This window comes from Pelophylax lessonae (genome assembly GCF_965119305.1).
Source record: "Pelophylax lessonae genome assembly, chromosome: 7".
Lineage (NCBI taxonomy): Eukaryota > Metazoa > Chordata > Amphibia > Anura > Ranidae > Pelophylax > Pelophylax lessonae.
Window position 1 is genome coordinate 300,592,080 of NC_138774.1, and position 26,166 is coordinate 300,618,245.

The following is a 26,166-nucleotide window of genomic DNA, read 5'->3' on the forward strand; positions in this document are numbered from 1 at the left end:
TCATGAATGTACACATAGCACCCCATACTGACAGAAAAACACAGAATTGTTGACATTGTTACAGATTTATTAAAAAAGAAAAACTGAAATATCACATGGTCCTAAGTATTCAGACCCTTTGCTGTGACACTCATATATTTAACTCAGGTGCTTTCCATTTCTTCTGATCATCCTTGAGATGGTTCTACACCTTCATTTGAGTCCAGCTGTGTTTGATTATACTGATTGGACTTGATTAGGAAAGCCACACACCTGTCTATATAAGACCTTCCAGATCACAATGCATGTCAGAGCAAATGAGAATCATGAGGTCAAAGGAACTGCCTGAAGAGCTCAGAGACAGAATTGTGGCAAGGCACAGATCTGCCCAAGGTTACAAAGAGATTTCTGCTGCACTTAAGGTTCCTAAGAGCACAGTGGCCTCCATAATCCTCAAATGGAAGACGTTTGGGATGACCAGAACCCTTCCTAGAGCTGGCCGTCCGGCCAAACTGAGCTATCGGGGGAGAAGAGCCTTGGTGAGAGAGGTAAAGAAGAACCCAAAGATCACTGTGGCTGAGCTCCAGAGATGCAGTCAGGAGATGGGAGAAAGTTGTAGAAAGTCAACCATCACTGCAGCCCTCCACCAGTCGGGGCTTTATGGCAGAGTGGCCCGACGGAAGCCTCTCCTCAGTGTAAGACACATGAAAGCCCGCATGGAGTTTGCTAAAAAACACCTGAAGGACTCCAAGATGGTGAGAAATAAGATTCTCTGGTCTGATGAGACCAAAATAGAACTTTTTGGCCTTAATTCTAAGCGGTATGTGTGGAGAAAACCAGGCACTGCTCATCACCTGTCCAATACAGTCCCAACAGTGAAGCATGGTGGTGGCAGCATCATGCTGTGGGGGTGTTTTTCAGCTGCAGGGACAGGACGACTGGTTGCAATCGAGGGAAAGATGAATGCGGCCAAGTACAGGGATATCCTGGACAAAAACCTTCTCCAGAGTGCTCTGGACCTCAGACTGGGCCGAAGGTTTACCTTCCAACAAGACAATGACCCTAAGCACACAGCTAAAATAACGAAGGAGTGGCTTCACAACAACTCCGTGACTGTTCTTGAATGGCCCAGCCAGAGCCCTGACTTAAACCCAATTGAGCATCTCTGGAGAGACCTAAAAATGGCTGTCCACCAACGTTTACCATCCAACCTGACAGAACTGGAGAGGATCTGCAAGGAGGAATGGCAGAGGATCCCCAAATCCAGGTGTGAAAGACTTGTTGCATCTTTCCCAAAAAGACTCCTGGCTGTATTAGATCAAAAGGGGGCTTCTACTAAATACTGAGCAAAGGGTCTGAATACTTAGGACCATGTGATATTTCAGTTTTTCTTTTTTAATAAATCTGCAACAATGTCAACAATTCTGTGTTTTTCTGTCAGTATGGGGTGCTATGTGTACATTCATGAGGAAGAAGAATCAACTTAAATGATTTTAGCAAATGGCTGCAATATAACAAAGAGTGAAAAATTTAAGGGGGTCTGAATACTTTCCGTACCCACTGTATATAGAGAGAGAGACGGTTTCTGGCCTTCTGCCATGTTAAAGTTCAATTTCTTTACTTGAGAATTTTACAAAAAGAAACGGAAAGCCTAATAACAGGAAATGAGTAAGAACGTGTTTTTAGTGACAGGAAGAGCGAGGCGAAGGAAGAAGAACATCAAACCATCACTTAGATCAGATGATAAGAGGAAGGTGTTACTGAGACATTGACCGAGGCTGGAAATGATCAGATCAGCGGAACGTTCTTAGGTTGATCCTGGTGGTCGTACGATTGTAGAGGTGGATGTATGAAGTCTGTGGAGATCTACCAGGCTGTGTATGTCCTGGACACCCCCTCATTTATGTCCTGGACACCCCCTCATTTATCACACAGTGTGCGGGTTCAGCTATAGAAGAGAAGAAATACTCAATTAGATGAGCTGGAAATTTCGTGGCCTGTGGAAAGCCTCACCAGTGATGGGACCTTCTCTTTTTTCTCTCCTTCTCATCCTCTCAGCCCTAAACAGTCCGGTCCAAGGCAGCGGCAATGCAGGTAAATGCCATAGATTTGTTATAGGGTTACAGTATTATTGGGTAGATGGCTTGAAAAGGTTTTACTATGTTGGACAACAGTCAATGTGGATGGTTGGGAGTTTAAATGATACTTTAATCGAGATTCAACTATACCCCCCCCCCCCCCCATTTCTCCTCACATAATGTACGGTCCTAAAACTACGCTTTACTGAAGGGGGTGACTTCTGTAGGCCCCCAGAAACACTGGAAGTGCCCTATGTACTAAATCTGCTCCCTCTGCGGAAACAAGCCATGTAGCCTCAAGGTCTGAATTCAGTTCGTATTAAAGGCCATGGGGGGGGGGGGGGAACTCCATATTATTGGTTATAGGGGAGGGGGGCAGCTTGATATTATTGATCATATAGGAGGAGGACAATTCAAAATTAAAGGCCATGGGTGGAGGTAGACAAGTCTATATTAATGGCCATGAGGGGAGGTAAGGCAATTCTATATTGGTGGCCATGGGGGGAGGGGTGGGGGGTGACTCCATATTAATGGCCATAGAGAAAGGGGGATACCTCTATATTACTGGGCATGAGGGGAGGCAGGCAACTCTTCATTGATGGCCATGGGGGGAGGGGGGTTAACTCCATATTAATGGCCATGGGGGGGAGCAACTCTGTATTAATGGCCATGAAGAGAAGGGGATACGTCTATATAAGTGGTCGTCATGGAGAGAGGGGGGCAACTTCATATACATGGCCATGATGGGGGAGAGTTGAATCCATATCAATTGTCATGGAGAGAAGGGGATAATTCTAATGACCATGGAGAGAGGAAGACATTTCCAAATTAACGGCCATGGGTGGAGGCAGACAACTCTATATTAATGTCTATGGGGGGGATAACTCTATATTAATGGCCATGTGGGGGGGGGGATAACTCTATATTAATGGCCATGTGGGGGGGGGGATAACTCTATATAAAATATAAATGGCAATGGAGGTTGGGGGACTACTCCATATTAATGGCCATAAATGGAGGCAGACAACTCTATATTATTGGCAATGAGGGGGTGAGGGGTAACTCCATATTAATGGCCACAGAGAGAGGGGGATGACTCCTATATTAATGGCCATTGGGGAGGGGGGGTGACTCCATATTAATTGTCATGGAGAGAAGGGGATAACTCTATAATAATGGCCATGAGGGGGAAACTCTATATTAATGGACATGGAAGGAGGGGGAAACTCCATGTTAATGGTCATGGGAGGGGGGGGGGGGGCAACTCCATGTTAATGGTCATGGGAGGGGGGGGGGCAACTCCATGTTAATGGTTATGGGAGGAGGGGGAAACTCCATGTTAATGGATATGGGAGGAGGGGGAAACTCCATGTTAATGGTCATGGGAGGGGGGGGGTGCAACTCCATGTTAATGGTCATGGGAGGAGGAGGCAACTCCCTGTTAATGGTCATGGGAGGAGGGGGCAACTCCATGTTAATGGTCATGGGAGGAGGGGCAACTCCATGTTAATGGTCATGGGAGAAGGAGGCAACTCCCTGTTAATGGTCATGGGAGGGGGGGGCAACTCCATGTTAATGGTTATGGGAGGAGGGGGAAACTCCATGTTAATGGATATGGGAGGAGGGGGAAACTCCATGTTAATGGTCATGGAAGGGGGGGGGTGCAACTCCATGTTAATGGTCATGGGAGGAGGAGGCAACTCCCTGTTAATGGTCATGGGAGGAGGGGGCAACTCCATGTTAATGGTCATGGGAGGAGGGGCAACTCCATGTTAATGGTCATGGGAGAAGGAGGCAACTCCCTGTTAATGGTCATGGGAGGAGGGGGCAACTCCAGTTAATGGTCATGGGAGGAGGAGGCAACTCCATGTTAATGGTCATGGGAGGAGGGGGCAACTCCATGTTAATGGTCATGGGAGGAGGGGGCAACTCCATGTTAATGGTCAAGGAGAGAGGGGAGAAACTCTATATTAATGGCCTTAAAGAGAGGGGGACATTTCCATATTAATGGCCATAGGTGGAGGTAGGCAACTCTATATTAATTGGCTTGGGGGGACTCCGTGTTAACTGTCATAAAGGGAGAGGGGATAACTTCACTCTAATGACCATGGTGGGTAGGCGGACTCCATATTAGTGGCCATGGTTTGGGGGGGAGGACTCCATTATAATGGCCATGGAGGACAACTCCATAACAATGGTTGTGGTTTTGAAATAGGAGGTCCGACTAGTTCATATAGGTACAATGGTGGGGTATTAGAAAGATGCCCTTTTTATGACACTTATTGTAGGTTTTGTGTCCAGGAGTCGTTTGTACTCCTATGGCATTGTGTAAAGACGATCCAAATGTTTGTAACCTTTTCTTCTTTTTATAAAAATAAATTAAATGAAATATCGTAAAGAAATATGAATCATTGCTTAGACATGAAAAGTGCCTCTAATAGCTTTGATTGTCATCTCTGTATTATACTGAAATTTCATATCGTAAATCACATGAGGTCTTTGTTATGCAGAGGTGGAGTGCGTTATGAATACGGTAAAAGTCCTGACTTGTACCTGGAACCGTCCACACCCCCCGACTGAGAACTATACATTCATCTACAGGTGAGTTATTTACCCTTCCATGACCAGCACTCTTTAATGTCCAGCTCAAATATCTTTGAGTATTAAATAGTTAAATTGTATCCAAAGCCAAAACTTTTTTTGGAGTGTGGATGGGTTAGACCAGGGATACTCAAACTACGGCCCTCCAGCTGTTGCGGAACTACACATCCCATGAGGCATTGTAAAACTTTGACATTCACAGACATGACAGGGCATGATGGGAATTGTAGTTCCTGAATAACTGGAGGGCCATAGTTTGAAGACCCCTGGGTTAGACCCTCTGCCCGGTATTGATGACTGCATCTCGGCCGGAGAGCTTCACTCTATTTGTCCTGGTAACTATTGTCACCAAGACGGAAATTTCAAAATTTTCCAATGGGTACACTTGTTCGTGGGGCATCCATCTAAGAGCGTATCTTCCTACTTCCTGTTGTGTCTACAGGACAGGAAGTGAAGGCGGATCTCCCTGGTGTATCATGGGGATTGGCTGCATCCCCATCCCTTCTTCTTATGTGTGCTGTGTAGGGATGGGCAGAATGATTTTGCCAAAATTGATATCACATTTTCTAAAATTTTGTCTAAATTGGCTTAAAATTTCTGTCAATTTTTTTTTTATTAAGATTCGAAATAACAAAAAAAAAAAACATTGAGTAGAACAATTTAGTACAAAATGGAACTGTCATCATAGTCAGTATACAATAAAGGAAATTGGTGACAATAATAGATGGAAGATAATAAGGGTTTCGCTATGAACCTATGGAAAGTCCAGAAATTGGCTTCGAAATTTCACCATGTAGACAATTTATTTTTCTAATAAATGCAAGTGATCACCATTTTTAGGGCTGACATGGGCGGTTGGAATAAAAAAGGTTAGGGGTTAGCTTTGGGGTTAGTGTAAGGGTTCAGTTCCTTAATATATATCATCATGTTCTCAGCTTAAAAAAAGGTGATTTTTGGCACAAGAACAGGTCCAAGAATGTAATTGGGCATGCAGGGTGGCAAAAGGTCCCAGTAGAACATTGGTGGTAAAAGACCAATCGAAGATCAAAAAAGATCAAATCCTCAGACTAGAACAGTGGTCTCCAAACTGTGGCCATTTGCCTGCCCTTATCCAGCCCTTGAGGCACTATTCCTCTCACTAATATGAGACAGTATTCTGCCAACTGACACCAAAGATGGGGCAACAGTTCTTCCACTGACACCAATAATGGGGCACAATTCCTCCCAATGATACCAATGATGGAGCACTATTCCTCCCAATGATACCAATGATGGAGCACTATTCCTCCCAATGATACCAATGATGGAGCACTATTCCTCCCAATGATACCAATGATGGAGCACAATTCCTCCCAATGATACCAATAATGGGGCACAATTCCTCCCAATGATACCAATGATGGAGCACTATTCCTCCCAATGATACCAATGATGGAGCACTATTCCTCCCAATGATACCAATGATGGAGCACTATTCCTCCCAATGATACCAATGATGGAGCACAATTTCTCCCAATGATACCAATGATGGAGCACAATTCCTCCCAATGATACCAATGATGGAGCACTATTCCTCCCAATAATACCAATGATGGAGCACTATTCCTCCCAATGATACCAATGATGGAGCACAATTCCTCCCAATGATACCAATGATGGAGCACTATTCCTCCCAATGATACCAATGATGGAGCACCATTCCTCCCAATGATACCAATGATGGAGCACAATTCCTCCCAATGATACCAATGATGGAGCACCATTCCTCCCAATGATACCAATGATGGAGCACAATTCCTCCCAATGATACCAATGATGGAGCACAATTCCTCCCAATGATACCAATGATGGAGCACAATTCCTCCCAATGATACCAATGATGGAGCACTATTCCTCCCAATGATACCAATGATGGAGCACCATTCCTCCCAATGATACCAATGATGGAGCACCATTCCTCCCAATGATACCAATGATGGAGCACCATTCCTCCCAATGATACCAATGATGGAGCACCATTCCTCCCAATGATACCAATGATGGAGCACCATTCCTCCCAATGATACCAATGATGGAGCACCATTCCTCCCAATGATACCAATGATGGAGCACAGTTCCTCCCAATGATACCAATGATGGAGCACAATTCCTCCCAATGATACCAATGATGGAGCACAATTCCTCCCAATGATACCAATGATGGAGCACTATTCCTCCCAATGATACCAATGATGGAGCACCGTTCCTCCCAATGATACCAATGATGGAGCACAGTTCCTCCCAATGATACCAATGATGGAGCACAATTCCTCCCAATGATACCAATGATGGAGCACAATTCCTCCCAATGATACCAATGATGGAGCACTATTCCTCCCAATGATACCAATGATGGAGCACTATTCCTCCCCATAATACCAAATGTAGAAGTTTACGTCCACTGATGCCAGGAAAATAACCGCTGCTGCTGGCCACAGTACGACCCCCCCCCCCCCCCAAAGTCTGAAGGACAACAAACTGGTCCGGTCCCTTGTTTAGGAGGTTTGGAGGCCCCTGGACTGGAAGATCATGAACATATAGAGTTTCCGGAAAGTATAAAGCACGAAGGAAGAGACCTGGGCTCCGGTGTAAAATTGGCTCAGCGTTGACATGATAGCATAGAGGTGGTACCCAGACATTGCAGCATATTGGGATAGACAAAAAGAGGGCTAATAGCTGACAGAGGAGGTCCCTCCATCCATGATGTTTAGAGGTGGATGGGGGAGTAGATTGATTTCTCTTTTTTAGCTCTTTGGGCTGAATGAGAGATGTTGAGCAGTGTATGGTTAGACTTAGGGTGGAAAAAACAATATAAATGCTTCCTCCAAGCCTAAAGTTCAAAAAGTTGGAGTCCCATCAATATATAGAAATATTTCCAAACCTAAGGATGAAAACCTGAAGAATGGACTAAACGGCCACCTCCGACAGATGGGATGTGGTCACTGAGTTCATACTTCAGGTTTTTGTTCTTAGGTTTGGATGCCTTTCTATATACCTGTAGCGCTACCCCCGCTTATTTTGTGCCTCAGGTTCTCTTCCCTCTAGTGAGACCGCAGCCAGGCAGCAGCAGCTTTCACACTTCCGGCACAATAAAATGGGGGTTCCCTTTGTAATCGTTTATTGCAAGTTAGCTTGAGTGGGGTTCAGGTAGATGTGGGGATACTCCCAAACACCAACATGAACAAAGAGGTCACTCTCCCCTGTAGCAGCTTCTTACCTCAGTCCCCTTATTGGTAGGACATGAAGTGGACAGCACTGGGGCACCTGTGGCAATGTCCTAGGCCAGAAAGGCTTATACTCTGTGCAGCAGGGGTTAGCCAAAGCAACAGTTATAGAGATCCATTCCCCTTAGGTCTGTACTCAGTGCCTCCCTCGACCAAAAGTCTTGGAATGTCTCCAGCAGGCAGATCCTCAGTGGCATCCCTCTTTAGCTCTTACAGGGCTTGTGGCTGGATAGATTCCCCCCCCCCCCAGCTATGCACAGCTGGGACCTCGATGATCAGGCTGGGCCCTCAGGAGGATGGCCACGAAGGGCAGGCAGACGACCTGGCTGGGAACCTCTCCTCCACGGAAAAGAACTCTTTGACAGGAGTCACTTTTCTTGGGGGGCCCGTGGAACCCAGCTTACCTTATAGAGGTTGAGAAATCCCTGTCTCAGCTCCCTAGGCCCCTCTTATGTGTAAGTCCCCCTGTGTCTATTAGGGGCACAGGGTGGTCGGGAAAATGATGGACATCTACTTAATGGACACTGAGAATATGGTTTGGATTACTTCAAATGGGATAGTAATATTTATCAACAATATACCTGAAGGAATATATGAAGACTCTGGGACTCCAGGCCTAGTATCCATGTTAAAGTACTAGCTGCCTTTTGCCAATAGGGGAATGCTCCACACAGTCAGACTCATAGCAGGTGCTAATATCATCAGCTCAACCACCTGTCTTCCACACATTGTTGATTGGGCTGATTAACTCACCTATTGTCTACTGTGGGGATGTGTTTACACTTATAATAATGTGTATTGTGCTTTGTGAGCTCGATGACAACTGGTCTGCTAGTTAATTAACACAAGTTAATTAACACACTGTCATCTATTAGTTGCTGAGGGGAAAAGTAGAATACTGTTTTTGTTGGTTGTTCCTTAGATATATTAATTATATTTATGTATACAATTTAATTTGCATATAATAATGTAATCAGGCACCTGACCCGGTGGGGTAATTTGATCAGGAGGGGGAAGTTCTCCTGTGTGATATATATTGTGTGTGAGTCTGTTCAATAAAAGTTGTTGTTCCAGATCTATACAAGCTAAGTTCCGGCTAGCTTTGTATGGGGGCGGCTGCAATATTTGATATTTATGTTCAGACTGGAGGAAGCAGTATTCTGATGGAAACATACAAGCACAGTGTGGGTCGAGATTCCGTTACAAACTCTCTCTCTCTGTGCTTCCAAACTGCTCCTGCATCCTTTAACCACCATCTGGGCATACCTCCACAGGGATTGGCTGGGGCTGCATAAATAATAAGGCTGCCTGTTTGACCTTCCCACTCACTAGATTCTTGAAATCTCCAGAAAACAGGGAGAAGCAATCACCTGCAGCAGTGGCGGTCCGTTTCCATTAGGGGCGTAGGGGCGCCGCCACCCCTATCCATGCATCCGGCCCCCTAATCCACATGCAGGGTGCCAGACGCATGGATTGCTATGGGGTTTTTTTTTTTTTTTTTTAAGCACGTGATTAGAGCCAGAGGCTCTAACAGGCTTCAAAAAAGGGTGGGCTCGGGGGGCAGGGCACTGTGCCCCGAGCCCACCCAGTTGTGTGACAATAGCGAATGAACATTCGCTATTGTCACACAGATCCTCCGACTGGCCAATCAGGAAGCGGGTCCTGGGACCCGTTTCCTGATTGTCCGAAAGGAGAAGCCATGTCATTGGCCAAGGAGGAGGAGGAGGAGGGAGGAAACGCAGGAGACTGAGGGGAAGCTGCCACCGCCGCCCCTGCTGCTGCCTGCCTGCCCTCCACATGGTGAGTGAGCCAGTGACTTGGGGGAGGGGGTATGGTGTGTGGGCTGGTGTGGTCTGGGGGGGGGGGTGTATGGTGTGGTCCGCCGGCCGCCCCCCCCCCCCCGGTCCATGGAGTACCAGCCGCCACTGACCTGCAGCCTGTAGAACCCAGAGAAGCCCAAAGCAATCACACGTGGCTGAACTGATTACAAGACAGCCAAAGAACTAAATGTGCCTTACCAGACCTAGCAACCTAGCAAGGAGGATGCTACATACTGATGAGACTTCGACCTTTCCAACATTAGATAACAATGAAGATTCTGCACCACAGGCCAACAAAAAAAAAAGGGGAACACAGATGACTGTAATTATAGTCTTCAAAATGTGTCTAAATTCCACATACGAAAACCTAATAAATGTGTATATAGACCGCTTCGCCAAAAGTACTAAACAAAACCTCAAAATATGACCCAATGCTTGGGACACACCATTGAGCGCACACAGGGAGGAAGCTAATTCAATGTGGCAGTACTTTTTCCTACATGGGTCGCTACTATATTTGCGCTTTTCCACTGCATGGAACCGAACGGTTCGGCTCGCTTTTGTGCTTTTCCACTGCATGGTACCGCATGGTACAGTGTTGGAACGGTTCGGTACGGTACGGCGGCGCTTTTCCACTGCATGGTACTGCATGGTACAGTGTTGGAACGGTTTGGTACGGTACGGCGGCGCTTTTCCACTGCATGGAACCGAACGGTTCGGCACGCTTTTGTGCTTTTCCACTGCATGGTACCGCATGGTACAGTGTTGGAACGGTTTGGTACGGTACGGCGGCGCTTTTCCACTGCATGGAACCGAACGGTTCGGCACGCTTTTGTGCTTTTCCACTGCATGGTACTGCATGGTACAGTGTTGGAACGGTTCGGTACGGTACGGTACAGCAGCGCTTTTCCACTGCATGGAACCGGACGGTTCGGCTCGCTTTTGTGCCTTTCCACTGCATGGTACCACATGGTACGGTGTAGGAACGGTTCGGTACGGTACGGCGGCGCTTTTCCACTACATGGAACCGAACGGTACAGCTCGCTTAAACAGTACCACCTCGGTCGTGGTTCCAAGAGGGCCGTACCAGTGCCATATCCCACAATCCTTTGCATGCAGCCTTGACTGTTTGTCACTACTAGCCACTGATTGGTCAGAGAATCATTATTATCCCACCCACTTTACTTTAGTGGAAAAGCAAACCGTACCAAACCGTTCCAACACCCAGGGCTAGTGCTAGACTATTTTGCGCCCTAGGCAAGACCAGCTACTTGCACCCCCCACCCCCAAAAAAACTGTACACATTGCCCCCCTTCCTGCACATAATGCCCCCCCTCCCCTTTAACCCTACACCCACCTTCCTATACACACTGCCCCCCTCTCTAGAGATGACATCCTCTGGGGATGAGGAGATGACAGGAGAGGAATGTGGCACTGGCCATGGCTGTGCCCTAGGTGGCAGTGCGCCCTAGGCGGCTGCCTAGTTCGCTTAGTGGTAGCACCGGCCCTGCCAACACCGTACCATGCGGTACAATACAGTGGAAAACCAAACAGAGCCAAGCAGGGCCGAGTGGAGCTGAGCCGGTACTTGCAGTGGAAAAGTGCCATAATAAAATCAACCATAATAAAACATTGGTGTCAACAGCCTAAAACTTAAAAAACACTCCAGTAGCGCTCTATCAATATTATGCACATTACTTATAAACACCCAATAGTGAGTTGTGACCATATCAAGTCCAATATACCCAGGTGAAAATATCTCTAGGAGGGTGACATCCACGAGATGATAATGAATGTCTTGATACTCCATGAATCCAATCACCAAAATCACACCCCTTTGACTCCACACTCACCAGAGGGTAATGTATAATTGGCAGTTGCTCTAGATTTCCTCCAGGGGCTGGTAATCCACAATTCACATCATATGATGTCCACCCGGATGAAAGTCCCCCTCGGCCTTCAATCTGCTATAGGCCATGCAGGAAATGGTTAAACAACTATTATCTAAATGGGACTTACTGATACATTGGACATTCGTTGTATTTTCCGTTGCTGTTCATTTATTTATTTCTTTGTAAATTTACATGTGGCAATCTATTTAGTAATCTTAATTCACATTTTTGGCTCAGCCTATATACACATTTATTATATACTCTAAACTACTACATTTATTTTCAACTTTAGGCTTGGAGACAACATTTATATAGGGTGCAGGACTTCAGCTACAGAGTTAGAGAGCCACTTTATTAGGTACACTTGTCCAATGGCTTGGTAACACAAATTGCTAATCAGCCAATCACATGGCAGTAACTCAATGCATTTAGGCATCTAGACGTGGTGAAGACGACTTGCTGAGCATCAGAATGGGGAAGAAAGAGGATTGAAGTGACTGTGAACGTGGCATGGTTGTTGGTGGCAGACGGGCTGGTCTGAGGATTTCTGGGATTTTCACACACAACCATTTCTCGGGATTACAGAGAATGGTGGGAAAATTCTGTTGTGTGGAGGAAAATGCATTGCTGAGGTCAGAGGAGAATGGGCAGACTGCTTCCAGATGATAGGAAAGCAACAGTAACTCAAATAACCACTCGTTACACCCAAGGTATGCAGCAGTGGTGGCTTGTGCTCCATCTTATTTTTTTTTGGGGGGGGGGGGAGCGACAACCCCCCCCCATCCGCCGTTTCCATACTTACCCCATCCAGGTTGCGGTGTTCCACATCTCCCAACTTTTTGAGATGGGAACGAGGGACACCTATTATTAACAGTATGTAGGCATAGGACACACCCCCCTTGCCATGCCCCCTTAAAGGAGAAATATATAGAAAAAATGATTGGGGAAACCCACGAGTGCTTTATATTTTACCTCTACCGATGCTTTTTACTGGCTTTCGAAATTTACAAATGCAGCAATTTAGAACTTTTGGCACTTTTTAGCACTCTAGGTAGGTGCTAGAGCATGGGTGTCCAACCTTTTGGCTTCTCTGGGCCACATTGAGTGTAGAGAAATTTTCTCGGGCCGCATATAAAATATATACTATAGTTAAGGTATATAAGTAATAAAACGCTGCTGCGCCCTTCCCGCGCTGCCGTGCCCCCCCAGCACTAATTTAACACAACTAGTGGATGATCCCCTCCGAGGTAGCCACTGCCTACAGTTAGTTGGAAACCTCTGTGGCCATGCCCCTGACTCGTCTTCCTTCCTCCCTAGCAAAAAAAAATAAAAAATTGTCAGGGGGCAGTGGGCCGCAATGCCTGTGGTTCTGGGCCGCATGCGGCCCCCAGGCCGCAGGTTGGACATGCCTGTGCTAGAGGGAGAGTATAGTTTGGGCTCTGTCTGCCTATCAGAGGAGCAGCAGGGAAATCTATATTGCTTTCTGCCTACCAGAGAACAGGATCTGTGAGTGAGATCTGCTCAGTGAGCTCAGTATGCGATTCATCGGGTCTAGCGAGTGTTTCACACTGGTTCAATAGGGAGGCATGTTGGACAGTGGGAGGAAACCTGTCCAAAGGGTACACAGACTTTGATACAGTCCTGGTGATTGGTAGAGTCTCAGTGCATTATGGCATACTGTATAAAAGCCAGGAGCACATGTGCTGCATGGTCATTGGCTGGAGAGCAGAGTCCCGGAGGGAGGGAGGTGGCTGCCTCCTCCTCTGTAGTGGTGGCACGTGGTCGCAGGCGGTTGGCCTGGGGCTCAAAGGAACGGAACTGAACCCAGAGGTCCATTAGAGCTGACTAAAGGGGGATAGAGACACTGGAGACCCTTTAAAAAAGTATAGTGAGTACAGGGGATCGTGTCAAGGGGCCTGACCTGAGGGGGGCCACCCAGGAGTAGGATAGTCAGAGGAAGGGTGTCAGTGTGTCAACTGAATGGGGATACTAGGAGGGTATGCCGAAGAGAATTTAGTTCATCAAGTCATCTGGAAATTTACCTAGTGGCAGGGTGAATCAGCAGCCTGGCTGCATCATCAGACAGGAGTCCTCAAATCCTGTGAATAGTTAATTTGGAGTATCCCACTATTCCCTTCTCCCATCCCTATTTAAAATAAAACACCAAAAACAACTACATACCCCTGGGCTGATTACTGACTGAGCCAAGAAGTAAAGTGTTAAATTGTGAATACCAGAGTTGCTAACGGTAACCCAGGGGGACCCGAAAGTGTAATATCCAGCAGGGGGCAGTGCTACACTTGGAAACCCTTTTGCATTGACAAATAATGCATTTTGTACACAACTATATAGATCAGGGGTGGCAAACTCAATTTAATTTAGGGCCGAATCAGCAATATAATTGCCCTCAATTATATTGCCCTCAATTATATAAGACTAGATGTTCAGAGCATCCCCTACCCTTTCTTAAGACGTCAGGAGCGTCCATCAGTAGTTGAGTCCTCCATCCTCCCTTACATTACAGTGCACCACCCTTAACATGTGCTGCTGCTGCTGGGAGGAAGCTGGAGGCATTGCTGGAAAGTAGAAAGCACAGGGGCTGGAGGAGGGCCGGAGGGCCACATTAAATGGCCCAGAGGGCCGGATTTGGCCCGCGGGCCTTGAGTTTGACACGTGATATAGATCAAACCAAAAATGATGGACAAATGAGGAGGAAAGAGGGACAGAGGGACTTTGGTCCAAATCGGGGATGGTCCCTCAAAATCAGGGACAGTGGGGAACTATGGTGTTCCGTCAGAATACGCCGAGCCTCTGGCCCATGTCTTGAATAAGGTTGGAATGAAGGCAAAAGGGGGTCCAACCCGCTACTAGCAAGGTGTACCTAATAAAGTGGCCGGTGAGGGTATACGCCTGTCATGATGACATTTGCGAGATTTCTCCTCTGCTGATGTAAAACTGCAAGAGAAAATATGTTTTTGTGCTTAGATCGGAACTTCTTGTTTTTCTTGGCTGTAATAGCAGCGTATACAGCGACAGTCACCCCACAGATCTAACAGAAAACAACAACAGCCGACCAAGACCTGGAAACCCCCCAAAGCAATGGCCGAGCAGAATCAGAGCCCACAGAGTAATGAAGCAGATAGATGGGTTGGGGTTCTCCTGACTCACGTGGGTTTGTCAGAGAGCTGAAGAAGAAGAAGGGGATTCCCAGCATAGACCTCATGATAGCTAGGAGGTTACAACGAATATACATAGAAAGAGAAGAGAAACTCACACATCGGCTCATTAATGAATGACATAAAGAAAATGAAAAATACAGAGGGGAAAATAATGATTTGATCCCTGCAGATTACAGAGAAATGGGGGGTGAATAATTTTTATCATAGGTGTATTTTATATGATAGAGACAGAATATCAACCAAAAATGATACAAATGTTATAAATGGAGTTGCAGTTCAGGGAGTAAAATAAGTATTTGATCCCCTTAGTAGTTGGTGGAGAAACCCTTGTTGGAAGCACAGAGGTCAGACGTTTCTTGTAGATGGGAGCACAGAGGTCAGACGTTTCTTGTAGTTGGTGACCAGGTTTGCACACATCTCAGGAGGGATTTTGCTCCACTCTTCTTTACAGATCTTCTCTAAATCCTTAAGGATTCTTGGCTGTCGCTTGGCAACTCAAAATTTTGGCTCCCCCCCATAAAAATTTTTGTGGGAGGAGTTTGGGGATGGCCCCTCCCTGTTCCAACATGATTGCACACCAGTGCACAAAGCAAGGTTCATAAAGACATGGATGAGTGTTGTGGAAATTTTGATTTTAGTTTAAATAGTCATAATGTCTCCCAGTGTCGAGTTTTACCGATAATCGCTATTTACAGTGATTATCGCTTTAACTGTCATTGCAGGAAAGACTTGCTGGTGAAAATCTTCCATTGGATGAGATGGCACAATATTTGCAGCAAAGAGAGTCCATCGCATAGATCTATGTCTGCAGTTCGGGGCCCTGTGCTGCTGAGATATGTCTGTGATACGGAAATTCTTATTTTACCAAGATTAATAGACTGCTCCTTATAGTCGCATTCGATCGGTGTGACGGGGGGGGGGGGGGGGGGCTGCTGCTATTATCTTATGCAGATAAAGCCTCATCAACTGGAACAAATAGAATGGTCACTATCAAAAATGGTTTATACATGAATCATGTTTGATGAAGACCCACCAACAAGTAATGGACTCATGTTTATGGATTGACATGAATGAACGATGAAAAGCCATGTGCTTCTTCTGGCAGTTTAGTCTTTTGTTCACTCTTGTCCATCTATGGGCATCTACTCCACAGCTTCTATTGTGTTTTTTGAATGTATACATGTTTGTGATTGGTGGCTTTGAAGCCACTCCCTGTAACTCCCTTTCTGTAAATAAAACAAGCCTGCCCTGGGAGACAGAACACAGAGGACACAGAGGACGGCACACACACTCACACACACACACACACACACTCACAGACATACACACACACTCACAAGCTCACACATCATTCATCCATGAAGAGACACATAAACTCTCACACACAAACACTTGCTCTTACACAAATGCACACACATACATATCCAATGGAGAGAGACCTGGCAGATGGCATTGAAATGACCCAGCGCGTCTGTTCCTTTCTTTATCGCCGAATGCTTGGTAAATCCTTATGCAAAAGAGCAATACAATTGTACTTTTCAGTACAAGCCCTTTTAATTTCCACGACAATGAGCGAGTTTGGGGTAGAGGAACTTGATTGGCCTGCACAGAGTCCTGACCTCTACCTGATAGAACACCTTTAGGATGAATTATAGTGGAGACTGCGAGGTCAGTCAAGTTCCTCCACCCCAAACTCGCTCCTCCATGTCTTTATGGACCTTGCTTTGTGCACTGGTATGCAGTCATGTTGGAACAGGGAGGGGCCATCCCCAAACTCTTCCCACAAAGTTGGGAGCATGAAATTGTCCAAAATGTTTGGTATGCTGACGCCTTTATCCTTTGGGATAAATTAGAATTTTTCAAGGCGCTGCAGGTTACTATTGGGAATAGCATAGCTTTGACTATACTGCACTTTGTCGGGAGGGTGAGGTCCCTGCTTTTTATAATGTTGTCTAGGTTTGCCATTGCTCTCCTCCCAAGAAGCAAGCGTCTCTTCATTTCATGGCTGTGGTCACCATCTGCCGTGATCTTGGAGCCTAGGAAGATAAAATCTGTCACGGTTTCCATTTCTTCCTCTTCTTCACAAGGAGTGATGGGACAGTAAGTCAAAAACTGAGATAAGGATCAGCTGCAGGGAAGACTGGTGATTGGACCTTTGCCCTCTGCTTATCATTTGTGGGCAGAGCTTCCACAGAACAGGTCCTCTTTAAAAGCTTGCCCAAAAAAATAAAATGAAAACCTTTTATGTGCGTAACGAGGAAAATGCCAGAAGAAGTAAGAGCAGCATTTTTACTGTTGCAGAAAGATCCTTCCCCTCCCCCCGAGACCCATTCTCTGCACTTTGTATTATTTAGGGAGGACAACATGGGATCCCGAGCTGTTCCGTGTCCGGAATACCTGGCTGTCAATCATATAAACATCGGGTGCAAACTCTCCATCTCCGACTCCTACGAGGGGTTCATTGTGGAGCTGAGCGGCGGTGCCTCCGGGTCTCCAATACAGAAGAAGTTTCAGAAGCATCAGGACTATGGTGAGTCCTCATCATACAAGATACAATGTAACAGATATATGTGCTGGAATGGGAAACGTGGGATCTCAGAGATCTATGGTGGGATCGCTGGTGCAGGATGGGCTGATGGGAATAATTCTGTACATGTTGAGTGCTAAGTATATGGAACATGTTATGTTTGTACTAACCGGGATAAGGACAGGGCCGGTGATAGACTATTTTGCACCCTAGGCAAGACAAGCTACTTGCACCCACCCCTCAGTAGCATCAGTAGGTCACCTGGTGTGATAAAACATGGCGTCATCCCTGCCCCCCTAGGGGGTGACAAAATATTGTCTTGCCGCTGCTCATAGCACAACCCCCCTCCCCCAAATCCCCCCTCCTCACACAAATCCCCAAATCCCCTCTCCTAGCACAACCCCCCCCCCCCCCAAATCCCCCCTCCTCACACAAATCCCCCGAATCCCCTCTCCTAGCACAAATTCACCCAATCCCCCTCCTAGCACAAATCCCCCCAACCCCCTCCATGCACAAATCCCCCCCAATCCCCCCTCCATGCACAAATCCCCTCTCCTAGCACCAATCCCCCAAATCCCCTCTCCTAGAACAAATCCCCCCAATCTCCCTTCTAGCAAAAATCCCCCCAATCTCCCTTCTAGCACAAATCCCCCAAATCCCCTCTCCTAGCACCAATTCCCCCAACCCCCCCTCCCCCTTCTAGCACAAATTCCCCCTCCTCGTACAAATTCCCCCAATCCCCAAGGTTTGTGTTATGTGCCAAAAGTTAATCATTTCTGTTCAGTGACTTTATCTAGCCTGAGATGATGTCATCAGTCTGCTGCAGGCAGGAGGAACAATTTCCTAAGTCTCCCTTCCCCCAGCGACTTTACCTAGGCTGAGATGATGTCATCAGGAACCATTTCCCCAGTCTCCCTTCCCCCAGTGATTTTACCTAGGCTGAGATGATGTCATCAGTCTGCTGCAGGCAGGAGGAACAATTTCCTAAGTCTCCCTTCCCCCAGTGAATTTACCTAGGCTGAGATGATGTCATCAGTCTGCTGCAGGCAGGAGGAGTGAAAGCAAGAGTTCCGGGTTTTTTTTCAGCATTTGTTTCACGTGTCTTTTTCCTTGCAGTGAAGATGGATCCTCCTCATAACCTGAGCACAGAAACTACAAACAATTTGGAGTTGATCCTTAGATGGGAACAGTCGTACGGTACAATTCCGCCGCACTGCGTGATTTACCGGGTCAGACATCGGTCTACGGCCAGTGACAGTTGGACGGTAAGACACATGCAGATGTTAGCGGTTCCATACAATCTCCTCTGACCCGTTCATAGCGATGTGTGTGGGACTCCTCAGGCTGTACGCCCCGCATCTCCACACCCTGCCAACATCTGCATTGCGGGGCCAATCATTAGGGGGCCCATTCACTCCAATGCATTTGCTGCACACACATCAGACACTATGGGGGACACTGATGGGGGGACATCACAGAAAGGTGTCAGGTGAATAGGTGACTATAGGGGACATCACAGAAAGGTGTCAGTCCAGCCTTAGTAATATGGCACCTACATATACAGTGGCTGCCTGCACCTAGGGTTGCCACCTGTCCAGGATTCACCCAGATAGTGCAGGTTTTGAATCATGTGTTTGGGTTATAGTCGGCCTGAAACCCGGACACATTCTTCAGACCAGGCTGTGTCTCCCCAAGTAACCAAGATAGTCACACTGTTGCCTCCCGGGAGCTGTGGGTGGCCGTCTGGGGGCAAGTTCGGCATCACTGGGTTAATTTTGTGGCATTTTGGCCCCACCCACTGTTCACCACCAGGCGCTATACGCGCTGCGTTACTACTTTACTTGGGGCACCCAAAGGTGTCCCAGATCTTTTATAATCCTATAGTGTATATGTGATGGTGTTCACCAGAGGAGGACTGGGCCAGGGGGGAAATTGCCCCCTGGGCCGCTCTGATGTCCTTTAAAAATGTTGCACCGCCTTTGCCCCAGACATGCCTAAAGGATTCCTGGTGAAGAGAAGTAAAAAGTCCCCACCACTGACCTTCTGAGTGCGGGTTGAAGACAAGGCCAGAGGCCAGGCATCCCCACCCCAGCATAGATGGTGTAAAACGTCTGAGCAAAGGCCGGTTCCATGCCCCACTGGAGACTTTCCTCCCCTGGCCAGCCCCAACTGAGCTGTCCCAGCTCCCCCTAACCGACCCCTGATGGCCAGGTTGGGAACCCGGATTCAGTCGGTGAGTAGAGAGTACCTAGAGTAGGGCTTCAGCCTGGAATAGGGGTAAGGAGGAGGACGGGGGCCGAGTCGATGCACCATGGGCCTCTGGTTTGTACTTGCCCCCTGGGCCGAAAGTTTCCAGTCTGCCCCTGGTGTTCACCGTCACTGGGAATGAGGGACAGTTACTTGGGGGACGCTGAGAGAATGGGTTGGATGGCTTCAGATGGGAGAGTGATATTTGTCAATGGTGTCTCTCAGGAAATGTGGAGATTTGATCCCACTGCTGCCACCAATGTAACAGATCAACCGGCACCCTGACTGGGAACCTCCATTGACGGATGCTCCTAGTGCTTCCCGAGGGCTCCAAGTACTCCACCAGACACCATAACCACCTCAGACCCCACAAACTGCCGCAGCTTGGTCGGGGTCTCGCTGTCTCCTACCCACCCTGGACCTACGACAATGCTCCAGGTTCCAGTGGGCGAACCTCTCTTTCCCCAGAGAGTGAAGCAGGCACAGGAACAGGAACAAGCTCTTACAAGAGCTTAGTGATTATTCAAGGGAGTATGAAGAGCATAGCAATCCCTTATAACAGATTCCCCCACTAAGAGACAGGACTCTAGATTGATGGTGAAGTAGAACTCTGGTACAGCTGCTCTTTTATACAGTTTTCCCCCACAAGGTTACCGCCCAGGTGGACTTTGTGGGGAACAGGCCATGAAATTCACAATCCAATAAAAACAGAGTTTTACACTCAGTCACTCCCATACAGTGTACGCAATCCCTGCCCTCTGCCTGATTACATTATCTGATGCAGATGAAATTGTATACAGAAACAGAATAAACCTGAACTAATTATCTAGCCATCTGGAAAGAACAATGTGAGGTCATTAACATTTAACAATGGAACAGGCAGACTTAACACAATACACATCCCATCTCAAAACAGACAATAGGACAAGACTGCCAATGACAGTCTGAACGTCTACTACATTGAAACACATGGAATACACATCTAGGTGTCACAGACTCCATGGTAACAGGTCTCACAGTGTAAAGTGGGATCAAATCTCCACATTTCTTGAGAGACACCATTGACAAATATCTCTCTCCCATCTGAAGCCATCCAAACCATTCTCTCAGCATCCCCCAAGTATCTGTCCCTCATTCCCAGTGACGGTCAAACATTCCCATAGACACTCCTAAACCTTGTGGACAGCCTTCCCAGAAGAGTTGAAGCTGTTATAGCTGCAAAGGGCGGAGCCAACTCAAAATTGAACCCTACGGACTAAGACTGGGATGCCATTAAAGTTCATGTGTGTGTAAAGGCCAGCGTCCCAATACTTTTGGTAATATTGTGTATGTGCATTGCGGTGCAATTCATTCTCAACGATTCCCCAGCACACATTTACAGGAAATCTCCGGCATTACCATGCACTAAGGTAACCCTTTCATTTTGAAATGGGCTGGCAATGCACCACAGTGTACAAAAAAAATTGGACATGCCCCTGTTGGTAAAACTGTGGCTCAACCACCCGTTTTTACCACTCCCTGGCTGCCCGTGTGAATGAGCTTCATATATATTTCTTTCATGGCATAAATTTCCACACTTTTGCCCCTTCCCCCAGGAGAAGGACGCTTCACAGACGAAGTCCTCCTTGCCGAGCTTTGACACTTGCCAGAATTATACCTTCCAAGTGAAAAGTCAGATAGGCAGCTGTGCCAATTCACTCATGTGGAGCGAGTGGAGTGACGGCGTCACCTGGGCCAGAAACGCCACCGTCTGTGGTAAGTACATTATTATTACTATTTTTATTATTATTATTATTACTACTACTATTTTTATTATTAATATTGCTATTATCATTATTTTTATGATTACTATTGTTATCATTATTATTAATATTTTTAACATTATATTATTGCTTATTTTACAATGAAGATGATTGATATTTTCATTGCTATTACTGGTATTATTATCATTAATAATTTTATTATTATTATTGATTTTATCATTATTAATATTATTAATTTTATGGTTACCATTGTTATCATTATTATTAATACTATTTTGATTATTATTATTACTGCTATTATAAATATTATTATTATAATTATTATTATGACAATTATTGTTATCATAACTCTTATCACTATTAATACAATTATTAATATTATATTTTTATTTATTTTATGATGATGATGATGTTTATTATAATTATTATTATCATTACTATTATTCTTATAATTGCCAATTTTAATGTTATTATTATTGATATTATCATTATTATTAATTTTATTATTACTATTATAATTACTATCATTATTATTTTTAATAATATATTACTATTTTCATTACTATTTTTAATGTTGTTATTATTATCATTACAATTATTATTATTATTATTATTAATACTCTTATAATTACTATTAATAACATTAATATTATATGATTATTATTATCATTACTATTAGGTGTGGTTCACATTGGGGCGGCTCTGAAGCCGCCCCGTACAACACAACCTCAGCACGGCTTGCAAACAACTTCTTTAATAGAAGTCACTACAAGCCGCTCCGAAGTGGCCCCCCAAGTAGTGCAGGAACCTTTTTCTAAGTCGGGGCGATTTGAATCGCTCTGATTAGAATGGTTTCCGTTGCACTGAATGGAGAGCGATTTGTCAGGGGACTAAGTCGCGTCAGTGTGAACCGAGTCTGACTATTACTATTATTATTCTTATCGTTGCTATTTTTATTAATAATTGTATTATTATCCTTAGTATATTAACTATTGTTATTATTATTACTATAATTATTACCATTCATTTCATTATGATGGTTTTTGCATTTTTTCGGTGGTGTGTTACCATGCGTTTTGGTGCACAGAAATGTATGTGCTTTGGAACTCCATTGCCTTGTTTTGGGGGTCATTCAGAATGACGCACTAACACAGCTTATCGCAGCAATGCGTTTCAGTCATTATTGATGTATTATAGACACAGAGCTGTACTTCCTGACAGACACATTCCGCCCTTGATCTCATAAGAGACACATTTTATATTTTCTACATTTTATTTATCGGATTTTCCAACATTTCCGCTTTCAGACCAGCAACCGCCGACAAAGCCAACATCTAAGTTCATGCATGCAGCCATCCCAGTTGGGCTGACTCTGCTATTGGTGGTGATATTCTTGGCTGTGATTGGACAAGAGAGGTGAGTGTCACTAACACCAGTTACTATGAGAGTAGTAAAAGCTGAGGTTTATTCTGCTTATACTTCTCCTTCCCTGGTCCCGCCCCTCATCAACATGATAATGACATTATTAAAGTAGATGTAAAACCTCAGACAGGAAATCTGAACAAAGCACATCCCTCTATAGTGTGTACTTGTCTCAGTCTAGAGCCATGAGTGTCATTTCTGTCTGCTGCCTCCTTCCCCTGCTGTCTGTAGGAGACTCCTCCCCTCCCCCTCCTTCCTCTGCTATCTGCATGAGTCTACTCCCCCTCTCTCCTCCTCTACTATCTGCATGAATCTCCTCCCCCTCCTTCTCCTTCCTCTGCTATCTGCATGAGTCTCCTCCCCTTCCTTTCTCTGATATCTGCATGAGTCTCCTCCCCTTCCTTCCTCTGCTATCTGCATGAGTCTCCTCCCTCTCCTTCCTCTGCTATCTGCATGAGTCTCCTCCTTCCTCTGCTATCTGCATGAGTCTCCTCCCCCCTTCCTCTGCTATCTGCATGAGTCTCCTCCCCCTCCTTCCTCTCCTATCTGCATGAGTCTCCTCCCCCTCCTTCCTCTGCTATCTGCATGAATCTCCTCCCCCTCCTTCTCCTTCCTCTGCTATCTGCATGAATCTCCTCCCCCTCCTTCTCCTTCCTCTGCTATCTGCATGAGTCTCCTCCCCCCTTCCTCTATCTGCATGAGTCTCCTCCCCCCTACTCCTAGTTTAAATGATAATCCTTACTGTTTGTTAATAAACAAAGCTGCACAATCATTATCTTAACACTTACATGGTAAACAAAGCCAACCCTAACCCTACCCCTACCCGTAAGGATACCTCTTACCCATTGCTGATACATAAAGCCCAGCGATCATCATCTCAGCGCTTACATTGTAACTAGTCGCTTTGCTAATAAACAAAGCCAACTAAATCCAACACTCCTCTCAACCATACTCTAACGAGAACCTTTACCTTTTATTGATAAACAAAGCCAAGTGATCATCATCTCAGCACTTACATGGCAATCAGTGGCTTTGTTGATAAGCTAAGTCAACCCTTAATACTGTTTCTCCTACTCCTAATCCCAGTGATAATCCTTACCGTTTGTTGGTAAACAAAGCCCCATAATCATCATCTCAGCACTTACTTGGTAATCAGTGGCTTTGTTGGGGCCCTGATGATGGGGTCCTTTGAACACATGAATCATATTGTATTTTTGTACACAATTACTGTGACCAATAAACTATATCTGGACCATAAACAATGTCTTGGCACTCACTTCCTCTAGAAACCCTTAGACATTACCCCAGGGGTCAGGTTCTGGGTCCATCATGCATATAAAAGCTTCCCCAAAAAGATCTGCATCAGACTCCAATGTTCCACCACCGCATCAATTCACTGACATATCTGGGTCCTTCTGATTCAAGTCTAAAAATTATTTACAAATCTGATAAAAAAAAACCCAGATACCTCCATGACGTCTCTATATTCAGTTCTCTGCAATCCTTTGTGTTTGCTGGCTGCACTAATTACTCATTTTGTTTCCATGCAGGATCTGGGTGATCCTTGTCCCTCAGATTCCAAACCCAGCGAATAAATTGGAAGATCTCATCAACGGTTGCAATGTTCAGGTACGCAGTTCAGGACCAGTTCAGGTTCTTAAGCAAAGTAGAGTGACTAGAAAAGGTAGGCGGGTGTTTAGACAGAACTATTATTTCATGGTTGGTTGTTAAATGTCAGGTGTTTGAGGCTCCAATGAAGGTTGAGTGTTGCTGGGAAGAATGTAGATAGTGGCAACAGGATGTGGTAGTAAGATGGGGCTATCAGCCCAGGATGATGTGTGGGTATGAGGAGGTGGTGGATCAGGTCTTGGATAGGGTTGAGTGAGCTTTTGTTCCTTGGGGGTGTAGGTGGGTCAGTAGCTTTTCCTGAAATGAGGGTTACACAGGTAACTATGCCATACCCATCAGGTCATTTGTTTTGTTATACTAAGTAAAAAAAAGTTTGCCCAAAATTGGGATGAGTTATGGAAGTCAACAAATTGAGATGAGTTACGGAAGTCTAAGTCCCCGTTCACACTAAGGCGACCTGTGAGGCGACCTGGTCGCCTCACATGTCGCCGTAGGTCGCCTTCCATAGGGAAGCTGCGGACCCGTTCTAATAGGAGCGACACAAGTCGCTCCGACTTAGAAAAAGGGTCCGGAGCTTCTTTGGGGCGACCCGGAGGCGACCGCCATAGACTTCAATGTTATGAAGTCCGTGGCGGCCGCTCCGAGGTCGCGGCGCGCTGCTCGCACCGCGACCTCGGAGGTGGCCCCCCCAAGTCGGGTCGCGGCAATGTGAACGGGGCCTAACAGATTGAAAGGAGTTATTGAAGTCTAACAGATTGAAAGGAGTTATGGAAGTCAACAAATTGTGAGGAGTTATGGAAGTCAACAAATTGAGATGAGTTACGGAAGTGTTACAGATTGAGATGAGTTATGGAAGTCTAACGGATTGAAAGGAGTTATGGAAGTCAACAAACTGAGATGAGTCATGAAAGCCTAACAAAATTGTGAGGAGTTATGGAAGTCTAACAGATTGAGATGAGTTTTAGAAATCTAACAGATTGAGATGAGTTATGGAAGTCAACAAACTGAGATGAGTTACGGAAGTGTTACAGATTGAGATGGGTTATGGAAGTCTAACGGATTGAAAGGAGTTATGGAAGTCAACAAATTGAGATGAGTTATGGAAGTCAACAAATTGAGATAAGTTTTGAAAGTCAACAAACTGACATGAGTTATGGACTTTCTGTATACGAGGAGTAGACATTGTATCTAAAGTTAATCTGTCATGTCCTTAAATGTGTCTAGGGTAAAAATACTGTGGCGGGCAGTTTGTGGTCCCAATGAGTACCTCTGTGTGCCCTAAAACTGGTTCCTGCATCACTGTGGAACCCAAGCTGTGGACAGGGACTCCACATCTGCTAATACTTGAAGGAACATTATTGCAGAATGGTTTCCTATAGACGCTATTTAGGCCTTGTTTTCACTTTAAGCAATCACATGTGCTCATTATCTCCTGACAATTGAAAAACGATCACAGAACAGGTCAGTAAAAGGTTATCTTTTTCTCCTCTCAGAAGTGGGTTGGAGTTTCCAAGGAAGCCGTAGAGAATATGAAACTCAATTACACCGAAACATTTTGCATTGTCACCGAGGACCCCGAATGTACTGGACCAGATGGGAAGAGCCTTACGTCCACCTCACCAGACAACTGAGAGCTCTTCAGTCAGAACAATGAGATGAGCCAGTGGTGATCTTGAAGAAATCTGAGGCTGTGTCGATCATTCGAATGTCTAGTAAACTGTGTTGAAATTGTCTTTATAAACATACTTGGTAAACCATAGTTCCAT

The 26,166-nt window shown here is 45.6% G+C and overlaps 1 protein-coding gene across 1 annotated transcript; it reads left to right on the forward strand.

Moving 5' to 3' along the window:
• Nucleotides 1-1,899: 1,899 nt before the first annotated feature.
• Nucleotides 1,900-26,051, forward strand: IL2RG (interleukin 2 receptor subunit gamma). Its single transcript, XM_082264720.1, has 8 exons — nt 1,900-2,073; nt 4,568-4,658; nt 17,167-17,342; nt 18,456-18,604; nt 21,182-21,341; nt 22,657-22,765; nt 24,322-24,400; nt 25,894-26,051. Exons 1-8 carry the CDS (start codon nt 1,956-1,958, stop codon nt 26,029-26,031), a joined length of 1,020 nt encoding a protein of 339 aa, XP_082120846.1. The 5' UTR covers nt 1,900-1,955; the 3' UTR covers nt 26,032-26,051.
• Nucleotides 26,052-26,166: the final 115 nt, after the last annotated feature.